Source organism: Abramis brama (genome assembly GCF_963993115.1).
Source record: "Abramis brama genome assembly, chromosome: 20".
NCBI classification, from domain to species: Eukaryota; Metazoa; Chordata; class Actinopteri; order Cypriniformes; family Leuciscidae; genus Abramis; species Abramis brama.
In genome coordinates, this window is record NC_139982.1 from 28469834 (window position 1) to 28484358 (window position 14525).

General features: G+C 39.7%; 1 protein-coding gene across 1 annotated transcript; it reads left to right on the plus strand.

Annotated features, from left to right (window-relative positions):
• Window positions 1-264: 264 nt before the first annotated feature.
• On the plus strand, window positions 265-14416 carry ireb2 (iron-responsive element binding protein 2). Its single transcript, XM_084094623.1, has 21 exons — window positions 265-332; window positions 5003-5101; window positions 5238-5403; window positions 6330-6467; window positions 6721-6948; window positions 7041-7110; window positions 7784-7967; window positions 8061-8200; window positions 8295-8466; window positions 8555-8655; window positions 8874-8990; window positions 9091-9250; window positions 9338-9473; window positions 10270-10354; window positions 10431-10712; window positions 10847-10951; window positions 11342-11484; window positions 11782-11929; window positions 12012-12134; window positions 12261-12446; window positions 13359-14416. Exons 1-21 carry the CDS (start codon window positions 308-310, stop codon window positions 13470-13472), a joined length of 2922 nt encoding a protein of 973 aa, XP_083950749.1. The 5' UTR covers window positions 265-307; the 3' UTR covers window positions 13473-14416.
• Window positions 14417-14525: the final 109 nt, after the last annotated feature.

Sequence of the window (14525 nt, forward strand, 5' to 3'; positions counted from 1 at the left end):
TTTACATGGTTTTAAAAAAAAGATTTTTTTGAAGTTTAATAAAAACAACGCAAAAGATGAAAATTGCTACTTGTCTATTGAAAATGATGTTATTTAGTATGTATAAAAATCATTTCAATAAATCATTATTAATTAATCTTGACATCTATTAAATAACCAAAGTGATGAAGGGTAGTGTTTGTTGATTGGATGGCGATGTGCGAGATGCTTTCAGCTGATTGGACAGTTCTCCAGGGAGGAACTGTTCGCTGGTTGGCTGGCTGTTGTGGCTCGAGCGAGTGGAGTCGTGTTAATATTAGGACTCATCATGGCGCTGGGTTCACCTCAGAACGGTAAGTGCGGTTTTAAATGACAAAAATTAACAATATTCATCTCATTTACGCCCTGACAAAGAAGTATGTATCCGGTTAAATGCGAAGTCACAAATGTGTGTCAAAACAGTCCTCAAACATTCACTTATAAAACGATGAACGAGTCGGTTTTGCCGTTAGCACTGCGGCTAGCGGCGAGAGAGCGACTGACGTCCAGATCGCGTGCGATTACACGATGCATCTCACGCGATCTAAAACTGATGTGTGTCAAAACTCAATGAGATGTCCAGCTTGACAGCTTCTGTTTAACGCGTCTTTAATGCCCAAAATGTTGTCTAGCCAGGCTGCTTAATAGGAACAATGCACAATCCTATTATGCACGATGCTCGATTATTATGTGTTGTTTACAATAACACACATGTACCATGGTACTACCATGCTTTTTGGTGTTTCGTTTTCTGCACATGTACTATGGTAATTCCATAGTGTTTTTACTTTAATGTGCTATGTAAATACCATAGTATTCGAATATGATAATTATTCAGTACCATTATGTGTATTATGTCTGATTTGAAGAAGTATTATGATCTAATACAATCACTATACCATGGTACTGGCACAGAGAACAACGTTTGTAAAGGTAAAGCACAATCTTTGTATTTATTTCTTCACAATTATACAATTACGTGATCGTCTAATGAGGTTGTTCTCTCTGGTGTCAAAGGTTCATAAATATTAAACTTTGGGGGGAACTTTTTTTCGAAAAAGGTGATTCTAGACAAATCATGATTTTTAAAGAGTTAAGCTCACCCAAAAATGAAAATTCTGCCATTAATTACTCACTCTCATGTCGTTCCAAACCAGTAAGACTTTTGTAGCTACATCTTCAGAACAAAAATGAAGATCTTTTTGGTGAAATCTTAGCACTTTCTGTCCCTCCATTGACAGTCAATGCAACTACCACTTTCAAGGCCCAGAAATGTAGTAAAGACATCATTAAAGTAATCCATGTGACTCCAGTGGTTTAATTTGAAGCAACACAAGTAAAAAACATGATTTACCACTTTATTTACAAATTATTAATCTCCAACGAGCTTTCCTGAGAGCATGACGCACGCGTGTTGTGTTGACACGAGAGCGGATGTTGTTGTGTGAACGTGCGTTAGAGATTAATATTTTGTAAATAAACTGGTAAATTATATTTTCTTGTGCAAACAAAGCACTTCTGTTGCTTGATAAAATTGAGGTTAAACCACAGTAGGTTAATGCCATTTTTAATGATGTCTTTAAAGGGTTAGTTCACCCAAAAATGAAAATTCTGTCAGTGATTACTCGCCCTCATGTTGTTCCAACCCCGTAAGACCTTCGTTCATCTTCAGAACACAAATTAAGATATTTTTGATTAAATCTGAGCGCTCTCACTCCTCCATAGGCTTCTAAGGGAATGAAACTTGCTGGCCCAGAAAAGTTATTAAAGAGATCGTTAAAGTGACTACAGTGGCTCAATCTTAAGTTTATCAAGCGACGAGAATACTTTTTGTGCGCAAAAAACAAACAAAAATAACGACTTTATTCCACTATTCATTTCCTTCTCTCTGGGCCTTGAGTCTTTTCACGTAGTGTTTTAGCGCAGCACGTCTGTGTTGCACGTCACCACGTAGGCTCACTATTGGCCGACGCTGGTCATGTGTGTGATGCGCTGCGCTAAAACACTACGTGAAAAGACTCGAGGCCCAGAGAGAAGGAAATTAATAGTGGAATGAAATAAGGTATAGGCCACAAATCTGTGAGTAGGCTACAGTTTTCAAAACTGAACAGGTGATGTTGTGTAATGTTCAGTTACTGTAAGAAACCGTTCCAGCGGGTGGAGTTTACTGAATATGACACATCACCTGTGTATACTCCATTAACTGGAACAGATTTCCACTGGAACTGAATATTACATCGAAATATTGTTATGTAATCAATCAGCATATTGTTAACCTATTCTTCACCTACTGGAACAGTATTTCACAATTTTTCACAGGAACTGAATATTACAAACAAGCCCGTCACTCGCGCACTCGTGCTCATAAATTATTTTTCAAGTTCGCACAACTATTTTTAGGCACAAATGCGAGTGAAATAAATAATCTTCCGTATCTTCCGTGTCATTAATAAAGATCAGGCGATTTTTGTGTTCATTCATATATTATGTGGTGGATGCAGGTTTGTGTTCCTTTGCTGCAGTTTAATCTAAACTCATCTAACCTAATCTAACACGTGCAGCAGGCAGCAGACGCAGGGTGTGTGTGTGATAAGTGTGTGTCTGTGCTTGTTCGTCCTCCTCCACACATGCGGTCACACTGGCACTGCTGAAATACACTGCTGTGCATGAGCACTAGTGTGTGTTTTATATCATGATTTAGTTTTGTTCTCCTCTCTTGGTTTAGTGAACCGTCACAAACATTTTATTTCTGCATGGATGGAAATTCTTGTCCCTTTTTTTGTAATGTCTTCTGACAGTATACAGATCTCACTGCAAACAGTGCTGGTGTTACTTTGCAGTGAAATTATAACACAACCTGTTTCACTTCTGTGTCTCTATTAGGATTCGTCTGTGGAAGTAATTTGTCTTGTATATATGTGTGTGTGTGTGTGTGTGTGTGATATATATTCAACTATTCCAGCAACTATATTCCAACAGTGGATGTGTTTTTCAATGCAATCCTGGATCTAAACAAAGTCTACCCCAAAAACTCATAGTAAATGGCTTTTTTTTATAACCTATTATGATAAAAAATACTAACTGTGCTCTGGAAAGTTCTTTGGATTTGGAGGATAAAAGCATTTCTGTGTCCTTCAAAAATAAACCTCATGTTTTTTTATTTTTTTTACATAGGTGACCGGTTCTTTAACAAAAGTTTCAAAGACTTTATTAATGTCCTGAATAACCAAGAGGGCATTGCTTCAAAGCCTGAGAACCTTAAAGCACAATAAGGAAATGCAAATACTTAATTTGAAATTGTTTGAATTTTGATCATAATATGCTTTACAAGGTGAACCCATTTCAAAGCTGAACACTGACGTTTCACTTTTTACTTTTCTCTTCTTCAATGATTCTTCTTCAAAGCATTTGGTTACTGAATGTTTGGTGCATCCCTTATTTGAAAGCTCTCAGTACTCACTGCCAACACGAGTAGCACAGCTGCAGACTTGTGCCTTAAATGGGAACTTTAAGATGTGAAGAGGTGAAGGTTAATGAACACGGTTCAGCGGTTTAAGAGTAGAGTAGTATGTCCCAAAGCTTGCCTATATTCTGCTCAAAAAGTAGCACACTCAAAACTATATACTTGTCTTCACAAAAACAGTAGATACTTTTAGGGCACAGTAATAAGTATGCGAATTGGGACGCAGTAACGCTCTCTCTGAGTTAAATGAGCCCTGCAGGTTAGGGCTGGGGCGGTTACCGCATTACCGCAATACCGCGGTCACATGATGCCTACCGCGGGTCTGAGCTCGTCACCGCCATCACCGCAAAAAAAAAAAAAAAAAAACATTGGCCTGCACATGTGTGCACGTTGTGTCTAATTACATTGATTCTAATGACATGGATTGTGTTTAATGACATTGTGTCTTACATAAGTTTTGTTTAGAAAACCTTGAATCCATCAAAAGATGGAGCACATCCGACCTTTCGCGAGTTGGGGAGCGCAATGTTCCATGACACATAATAACATTCCATTCGTATTGACTATTAGGCCTATATGCGAGAGTACCTACAGACATCCCAAGTCTCCCAGAAGTTCCCGCAAATTAGTTAAAATCTCCCGGAATCTAGAGTGAGCGAGCAAGAGTGCGCATGCGAGACAGAGACTGTGTTCCAAACCGTGTAGCGCGCGCACGGCAGAGAGGGAGAGGGAGAGGGAGCGAGAGAGAGCATCCTGATTGGCCCATTTCGGCAAGTCAACCAATCAGTTGTCAGTGTGGGTGGGCTTTTATCTCTTCTTCTCTGACTGCGCGCGCGCCTCCCCAAGTGGACGAGGCATTTTATGCTTGACGCGCTCGCCGTATACTATTCTTTGAAACGACAGCGGGCGACTCGTCCTCTAAACCATCAGGAATCAGCAGTGAGAAGTAATAAGGTACACTCGTGAATGTTTATTTTAGAAAAACACTTTAGTACACCAAACTACAAAAGAATCGTGTAAGCAGTAAACCTTGAGATTATTAGGCTACCTGTGACATTAGAAACGTAACCTACAACTTAATTAACGTTATCTTACATACAACATTTTCATTTAGTTTTGTGAACATTTTTATAAAACATGGCTATTTATTTGTATTTAAAGGGCTTATGTCTACTATTGTAGGATTATTTTGTTTATTTAATCAACTAATTGAGACGCAAGAACTGGGTGCGGGTGCTGTGAGATGTACAGATTTGGCTGGGGGGGGTGGGGGGGGTTGATTTAAAGCGGTTTACCGCTATACCTCGGGAATTTCTTGCTTTTCAACCGCGGTAAGAAAAAATCCATACCGTCCCAGCCCTACTGCAGGTGTTGGTCTGCTGTCGTCCGATTCTGTTTGGTTGTTGCAGGACAAACCCGAATCCAGAGTTTAAGACGCACAAGCCATTCTTTTCCTTCTCTATTGCACAAATTGATCAGCTCGTTCTCAAAATGCTTAATAAAGGCTTTTATTCTCTACAGAACATCCGTTTGGCGATTTGATCGACACTCTCCGGAGCGAGCAGTATGAAGAGCTGAGGTATTTCAACCCACAGAAGCTCAGCAATGATGCCAGATATGGTGAGTTAGGGTCTTTAACTAAATAATTCATGCATAGATACAACTGACATCACTTATAAGAACATGCAATCAAACTCAAGTTCAGATGTTAAAAGTAAAGTCCTGCAAAAGCACTAACTGGCTCTTTTTCTTGTAGAGAAACTGCCGTTCTGTATGCGGGTTCTCCTGGAGTCCGCCATTCGGAAGTGTGACGGGTTCTACGTAAAGACAGAGGATGTCTCTAATATTTTAGACTGGCAAACGCAGCAGAACCAGGCCGAGGTCGTGTTCTCGCCCGCCAGGGTTCTGCTGCAGGATTTTACGTGAGTTATCGACAAGGGATACACGATTTGTGGAAAAGAAATCAAACTGGGTTTTTTTTTTTTTATGATCATTTAGATTTAGAAAAAAAATAATCCAGGTTTAAGAACACGGTGCAGCGCATATATTTAATTCAGTTGCAGTCTTTGCAATTTGATGACAACACTAAGCCATATTGTGATTTCAGCTTTATTTTGATTAATCGGGCAGCCCTTAAATGGTAACTCTCGCCAAAATGCAACCTTTTTGTTAATCTACCCGAGGCAAATTTTCATTTAAAAGCATAATTAGGATGGAAACGCCACTTTTAAGTTTGACCATATTTTTGTTTTCGGTCAAAATGCCTTTTGAATGGGAGTGCTAGGGGCACTTCTATAATAGCATCAAAAATCGTTATTTTTAAAACACTAAGAAGGCTCGACACAACATGAAACTTTGCTGGAAGTATCACCAGGGGCTCTACACATGAACTCGAGCATTGAGAACATTGTTTGTGGACACAAGAGTTTACTAAAAAGAAAGATTTCGAACAACTCACTGAAGCTGTGTCCGCCGGCATTTTGACAGTCAAAAATAGCCGATCTCCGAATGCAACGTAACAGGAGAGTAAAGATGGAAAGCTCCTAAAGCTTAGTTACATATAAATTCACGGATAATGTGTTGTTTTGTCGTCGTTAGTGAAAATCAATATTGACATTGTATTTGAAAAAGAATGCTCATATAAGAAGCAATACTAAAATTCAGAGTCCGTTCATTTACATTCGGAGATCGACTATTAAACGAAAGTTTGCCTCGGGTAGATTAACAAAAAGACCCTAGGTTGCATTTTGGCGACAGTTATCCTTTAACAACATCTGCACATTAACTGGGCCTGGGCCTGTTCATAAAGTTGGATATGTCCTAATGCCTCCATTGTGTGTGTTCACAGGGGAATTCCTGCTATGGTGGATCTGGCAGCCATGAGAGATGCTTTAGCTAAACAGGGGGTTGATCCAAACCTGGTGAACCCCAGATGCCCCACAGACCTCATCGTAGATCATTCGCTGCAGATTGACTACAGCAAATGGTGAGAGTGAACGCATGGGCAAGAGAAAGGATTAAAACAGTATTTATGTTTAAAAACCCAATAATTACAGCATTAGCATAAACACTGATTATGCCCAGAAGTCCTAATGTACACAGTAATTAGGGTGGTGATGTATTGTGCTTCAGTTTTTTTATGTAAACGGTCTCATTTTATGAACTTAACCAGGCAAGATGCAACAAGTTTTCACTGTCAAGCGACAAAATGACTAACAATGGTTTAACTAATTTCTCAGTGGCATCCAGAGCCCTTCAATCCCGGTGGATGAGAGTCAAGGTGCCGCTGTCAGATCTCCTGCCGGTCGACCATCTCCACGAGGGAGTCACTGTTCAGGTCAACGCCCGGGTCATCGGGGCGGCTGCAGTAAAACCTCCTGCTCTGACGCCCCCAGTGGCAGAACCGCAGCAGTACAGATAGAAAACACGCCCCTCCTGTGCCCCTTCCACCTGCAGCCCGTGTCAGAGTACGTCTACACCTCGCACACACACTAATACACGCTCTCACATTACTCTGTTTGCTCTCTCTGATGTGCTGATGTCTGTCTGACGCACACAGGCCTGAAACTATGATCAGGAATCAAGAGATGGAGCTAACCAGAAACAAAGAGAGGCTGGAGTTCTTTAAGGTGAGTTTTCAGAGCTCTCTGTGATGTATATCTACACACTGAGCCACTGGGGCGGCAGTGGCTCAGTGGTTCATGTAGGTTGTCTACAAACCGAAAAGTTGGTGGTTCAATCCCCGGTTCCACTTGACCAAGTGTCGAGGTGTCCATGAGCAAGACACCTAACCCCAGCTGCTCCCGACGAGCTGGATGGCGCCTTGCATGGCTGACACTGCCGTCGGTGTATGAATGAGTGAGTGAATGGGTGAATGTGAGGCAATGTAAAGCGCTTTGGTGGCCATAGGTCTGTGAAAGCGCTATATAAATGCAGTCCATTTACCATTTACCATTTACAAAGACAACATAACATGCCATGCTGTTTTCAACATTTGCAATAATAAGAGGAAGTGTTTCACGAGCAGCAAATCAGCATGATTTGATCATGTGACACTGAAGACTTGAGTAATGATGCTGAAAATTCAGCTTTGATCACAGGAATAAATTACATTTTAAAAGAAAATAGAAAACAGTTCTTTTAAATTGTAATAATATTTCACAATATTACTGTTTTTGATCAAATAAATGCAGCCTTGGTAAGCATAAGAGACTTCTTTCAAAAATATTCAAAAGTCCTACAGACCACAAACCTTTGTACGGTAGTGCAAGTCTTGAGTTTGTGACTGTTCTCTCTCTCCAGTGGTGTTCAAAAGCCTTCGAAAACATCAACGTGGTTCCTCCAGACATCAACACAGTGCATCAGGTGAACCTAGAGTACCTGTGTCAGGTGGTACAGGAAGGGGAGGGGTTTATTTATCCAGACAGCGTGGTGGGAACGGACTCCCACACCACCATGATCAACGGCCTTGGGATCCTGGGCTGGGGTGAGCACGATGTCACTAGTTACTGTTATTATTATTAGTGAAATCTTCTGTTTTGTTTACCTCACGATGCCTCTCTCTCATGCTCTCTTTCAGGAGTTGGAGGTATTGAATCGGAGGCGGTCATGTTAGGTCAGCCAGTGTCTTTGACTTTGCCACAGGTCGTCGGCTGTAAACTCGTGGGGACCATCAGTCCTCTTGCAACGTCCATTGATATAGTACTGGGCATTACTAAGGTACAGCGAGGTCCTTGTGTCCTAAATATGTGACATCTTCAGTGAGTTTGCATCTGAAGAAATAACATATTAACATCTGATCTTTGTGTTTCAGCATCTGCGTCAGGCAGGAATCGACGGGAAGTTTGTGGAGTTCTTCGGGCCTGGTGTACAGCAGCTCTCGGCTCCCGATCGGACCACTATCGCTAACATGTGCCCGGAGTACAGCGCCACCGTGAGCTTCTTTCCTGTGGATGACATCACCCTGCAGCACTTTAAACACACCAGTATGGACCGCTCTTTGTACTTAAGACTAAAAAGTCTAAAGTGATATTAAGGGTGAAATTTGACGCAAAAATGTTTTTTTCTGATCAGTCTGCAGTGAGGAGAAGCTTGTGGTTTTAGAAGATTACCTGAAGGCTATCAAACTCTTCAGAACCTACGATGAACAATCAGAAGAGCCGCAGTATTCAGAGGTTGGTTCATTTATTTTTTTTATGAACATTTCTGTCACTTTTGATTGATTAAATGCGTCCTTGCTGATTAAAAGAAATCTCAAAACTTTTGAAAGGTAGTGTAAATCATTAAGGAACATTCACATGAAATAAGTAACCAAAAGACCAATATAAAAGTATATCCCCCATAAAACTTCATAGGTCAGTTGTTAACAAATGTGATGTGGTTGGTGTCGTAGGTCATCGAGATGAACCTGAGCTCCATTGTGCCTCATGTCAGTGGACCCAAACGGCCACAGGATCGAGTCGCCGTGACTTGCATGAAGGAAGACTTTATTAACTGCCTGAATGAAAAGGTGAATGCACATTTTAGCACACACAAAAAAAAGTATTTGTCAATTAAGTAATCGTACCAAGTTGCTAGCTGGGTTTGTTTTTTGTGCCATCCATGTATAGGTGGGTTTCAAGGGCTTCCACATATCCAAAGACAAGCAGGCAACTCTGGTCCCGTTCCTGCACGAGGGGGCTGAGTACAACCTGGCACACGGATCCGTCGTCATCGCTGCTATCATCAGCTGCACCAACAACTGCAACCCGTCCGTCATGCTGGCCGCAGGTCAGACGTCAAGACATCTGCAGATCTGACGTGAGCTGTTTGCACAGTGTTCAGTGCATCTCACGTGTATGTTTGTGTTTTGTTCAGGTCTACTGGCGAAGAAAGCCGTCGAGGCCGGTCTGACGGTAAAACCGTACATCAGGACCAGTCTGGTGCCCGGCAGTGGAACCGTCACACATTACCTGAACACCAGCGGAGTCCTGCCCTTCCTCAAGAAACTCGGGTACACATAATATTAGATGCACATACTTGAGCACACCAAGGTTATTATTGGTAACAAAAACGAAAGATGTAGTAAAAAATTATTTATTTATATATGAATAAATTGTATATAATTGTAAAATGTATATTTTAAACATTTCTTTAGTATTTATTGTTTTATTTTTTATATTTATTCAATACATTTTATTTAATTTGCTTTTTGTAGATTTTTTTGTTTTTTGGTGTTCTATAAATATAATATATATAAAAATAAAAAATAAATATATTTTATATTATGTCATAATCACACTCTCTCTATATATGTATGTGTATATATGTGTATATATGTATGTATATATGTATATATATATATATATATATGTATATATATATATGTGTGTGTGTGTGTATTATTAAAATACGTATTTATAAAATATATATATATTATTTTTATATTTATTTAATATTTATCACAATGAAACAGAAATAAAAAATACGAAAAGTAAATTGAGAGTATTAAATATTTATAAATACAATTTATAAATAAAATAAAAATCAATGACAGCTATTACTAAAACAAAAAATACCACTGACATTTAAAAATATATTTATAATAAGTAAAATGAGTAATAGAAATATTTTAATATCACATTTATTACTATTCAAAATGTATATAAATCATTAAATAATAAAAATAAAGAAAATGAAATAAATAATAGTGAAATTATAATAGCCTTTATGATAGCCTTGTTTCTCATAAACACACTAACACTTGTCTAAATAATGACCTCTGCATGTTTTTCGATCGTGGGTTTCAGGTTTGAGGTGGCGGGTTATGGATGTGCAACGTGTGTGGGCAACACAGCACCTTTACCTGAGAATGTGGTAGACGCCATTAAACAGGTGAGACCGAACTCTCATTTAGTCTCTTTCTATCTGAGCATCTGCATCTTAATCTGAGCTGTTTGCTCGTGTGCAGGGGGATTTGGTGGCGTGTGGCGTTCTGTCTGGGAACAGGCATTTAGAAGGACGTCTGTGTGACTGCGTTCGGGCGAATTATTTGGCCTCACCCCCGCTGGTGGTGGCGTATGCGATCGCAGGCACAGTCAGCATCAACTTTGAGACAGAACCGGTAGGAGTGAACGCCGAGGGGAAGGACGTGTATCTGCGCGATATCTGGCCATCCAAAGAGGAGGTGAACCACACAGAGGAGAACATCGTCATCGCCTCCATGTTCAAAGAGCTGAAGATCCGGATGGAGGTGTGAGGAGTTTCATAGCACATATTCTTCAGAAGATATAACAAAAGGATTCATTTGAATCGATTGATTCACTGAATCTTTTGAATCATTAGAATTGTATGTTAATACAAGCTGATTTGTGTGATCGTCTGCAGAAAGGAAGTACGTTCTGGAACAGTTTGGACTCTGCCGAATCTGCCCTCTTCCCATGGGATCCCAAATCCACCTACATCCGCTGTCCGTCCTTCTTCAGCAAACTGGTGAGTGTCATCCAGTGTTATTTTAGCGTTATTTGTGTACTATTACTGTATTTGGTAATATTTTGAATTTTCTGTTTTAATTTTAGTTTCAATTTTAGTAAGTTTATGTACTTTTGTCATTTTTTTAAAATTAGTTTTTGTTTTTATATATTTTGTTTTCGGCTTAAAAATAAGTTTTAGTACTTAAACTTATTTTATTTTAGTTAGTTGCCAAGCCAGCATTTCTCATTTTCATTTAAGTTTTTGACGTTAAGGTTTTTCATCTAATATTGATATATATTTTTTTTATCATCATTTTTACAACAACACGTGTCATTCAGATGCGGCTCTCTCCAAGCATCACATTTCCACTGTATTTCAACATTAACTCTCTGTTTCTCTTCGTCTCAGACTAAAGAGGTGTGCGCCCCTCAGTCCATTGACAGCGCGTACCCGCTCCTCTTTCTGGGTGATAAAGTAACGACCGATCACATTTCTCCAGCGGGGAGCATCGCAAGAGTCAGTGCTGCTGCCAAATACCTGCAGAGCAAACGGTAAGATGAGTTTTGCTATGTTTTGCTTTTTTGTTAACTGTTTCCTTTCAATATGCTTCATATATTTGTCCTTAAATCATTTTAGACTCTGTGAGTGAGTGTTACTGCGATTAGAAGTCAGATTTATTATAGTGAATTAGTTCATTTGAGCGATTTGTTTCATCGAGTCAGTGTTCCCAGAACTCCTGCTTGCATTACATTTTTGTAGTATAACTGCTTTTTATTACTATGTTGATAAATATTATGATATAAAGATGATCAGATACTAAGTCCAGTTCCTCTATATGTTTGACTCAGTTTGACACCTCGTGAGTTTAATTCTTATGGCGCACGGAGAGGAAATGATGCCGTGATGACTCGAGGAACATTTGCCAGCATTAAGCTTCAAAACCGTCTCATCGGGAAGACCGGACCCAAAACACTGCACATTCCATCAGGACAGACGGTTAGTGTCCAGACTGAACCGGCTTGAACATGATTCCTTCCGACTCTGAACTCATGGTTTGATTTGTGTTGTCCCATCACAGCTGGATGTGTTTGAAGCTGCTGAACGCTATCAGAGAGATGGAGTTCCCCTCATCATCCTGGCAGGAAAAGAGTACGGCTCCGGCAGCTCACGCGATTGGGCCGCCAAAGGACCTTATTTACTGGTACTGTACCCATAATCCTCTTCCCTGATGAGTTACCTTAAAATTCCTGACTTTTTGTCAAAAAATCAACAATTTCCTGTGATTCGTTCACCATTAACACTGATCTTACTGACTGTCTTGTCTCAGGGGGTGCGTGCTGTGATAGCTGAGAGCTTTGAGAAGATTCATAAGAATCATTTGGTTGGGATGGGAATCGCTCCGCTGCAGTTCCTGCCAGGACAGAATGCCGACTCGCTTGAGCTGTGTGGAAAAGAGCGATTCACTATTAACATCCCACAGGAGCTCACGCCCCGACATCAGCTCACAGTACAGGTAGAGCGACTCACAGCAGACTAAACATCACTTCTCTTTAGACTTTCCAAACAGTGGAACCAGTGGAGTCTGATTCACAAACAAATGACTCTTATGAACTGGTTATTTTTAGTGAATCAAAAACATACAGCACAACCAGTGGAGTCTGATTCACAAACAAATGACTCTTATGAACTGGTTATTTTTAGTGAATCAAAAACATTTTTTTTATTTTTATTTTTTTATCAAAAACATACAGCACAACCTGTGTAGTCTGATTCACGAACAAATGACTCTTATGAACTGGTTATTTTTAGTGAATCAAAAACATACAGCACAACCTGTGTAGTCTGATTCACGAACAAATGACTCTTATGAACTGGTAATTTTTAGTGAATCAAAAACATACAGCACAACCTGTGTAGTCTGATTCATGAACAAATGACTCTTATAAACCAGTTCTTTATAGTGAATCAAAAGCAGGCAGCACAGGCACTGTAATCAGATTTACAAACAGATGAATCTTGACTCTTATGAACCGGTTCTTTTTAGTGAATCAAAAACAAGCAGCACAACCAGTGTAGGTCAAACAAAAGACTGGTCCTTTTAAATGAATCATTCATATAGACTCACTAACTCATCTGTTAAGTGAATAGCTCAAGAGTAACATCGTTTGGGACTTTGACTTTGACTAATGCTGTCATTATTATTATTAATATTCACGTTAGACGTTTCCCATATAATTTATAGCAATAGCTAAGAGAGAATTACATTTATATGTAAGCAAAATGGCCATTATTTAATAAAATATAATCAAATTGAACCAAGAGCTTGAGAATCGAAATTTGTCCTACTCTTAAGCTGCAAGTTTGCCTTTGAATGCATGTGTTTGTCCATGTGACATCTAATGTTTTTGTCTGCTTTCGTTTCCAGACGAGCACTGGGAAGACTTTCAGTGTCATGGCTCTTTTCGAGAACGATATGGATGTGGCGTTTTTCCGACACGGAGGCATCCTGAAGTACGTAGCTCGTTCTCTGCTGCTGTAGCACAATCAGACTCACCGGTGGACCTCTGATCAGCACAGCGCCACCCAGAGGCCTTCAGGAGGTCTTATGAACTCAGAACGCTGTGCCTCTTGTTTTACAGAATCCTCCCGTCTCGGGGGATGTCATTATTTTGCACTTAAAGCAACAAATGTCCAACGTTTCTCTCCAAATCATTCTCTCCACGCCCAGACACGCGATTCGGCGCCCGACAAGGTGTATGTTTTGTGTCTAGATGTGGAGCGTGAACTTTGGTTGGTTTGATTTGGGCATTTCATATTGCAGTGCCTGCAACACGTGTCAAGGAACTGTTCTTCTAAACTGAGCTTTTCAGTCCGTGTGAAGCTATTAAAGACTGCACGATGACCTCACAGCCAATGGAGGCTTCGCTCGTTTCATGGTGCTTATTTTGACACGGGCACTTTGACGGTAGTGTAAGTGTCCACACATTCAAAGCTTTCCAGCCCACTGTTGTTTCTTCATTTCCCAGCTTTTGTTTCTGTTATGAACGTCCACATATTTCCGTCACGACAACAAAAAGCACTCTTCGTTTTGATCCGATCCAGTAAAATATCAGTTTATTTATTATGATCGTCCATTTAGTGTCGTCTTTTACTGGGATTGTGAGTGACAATAATGACTAAAACATTAAAGAAGTTGCTTTTTAATGACATCTGATGGAGCCCGAAATGTATGTTCAGCCATAAACATCATAAGATATATATATTAATCTGAGCTCACATTAGAGAGTGAATAATGAGTGGTTTTTGGTTCTGTCACAGTGCTGTTTGCCTTGTTATGATGTTTGGCTTCAGTCCTTGTGTTCTGTATGTATAGACAGTATGCAAATTCTTAGCACAGGGGTGAATGATGCAGTAAAAAAAAAATCTTTTCTTGGATTATGCTGTTATTGTAAATAATTTTTAATAAATAATGAGATCAGCATGCTGAGATTGTCTTTTCTGCTTTTATAATACCATAAGTTGTCACCCTTTATGACATACATTTCACTTAATTTTTTGAATTTTTAAAATATTCTTTTAAATGTTCATACTT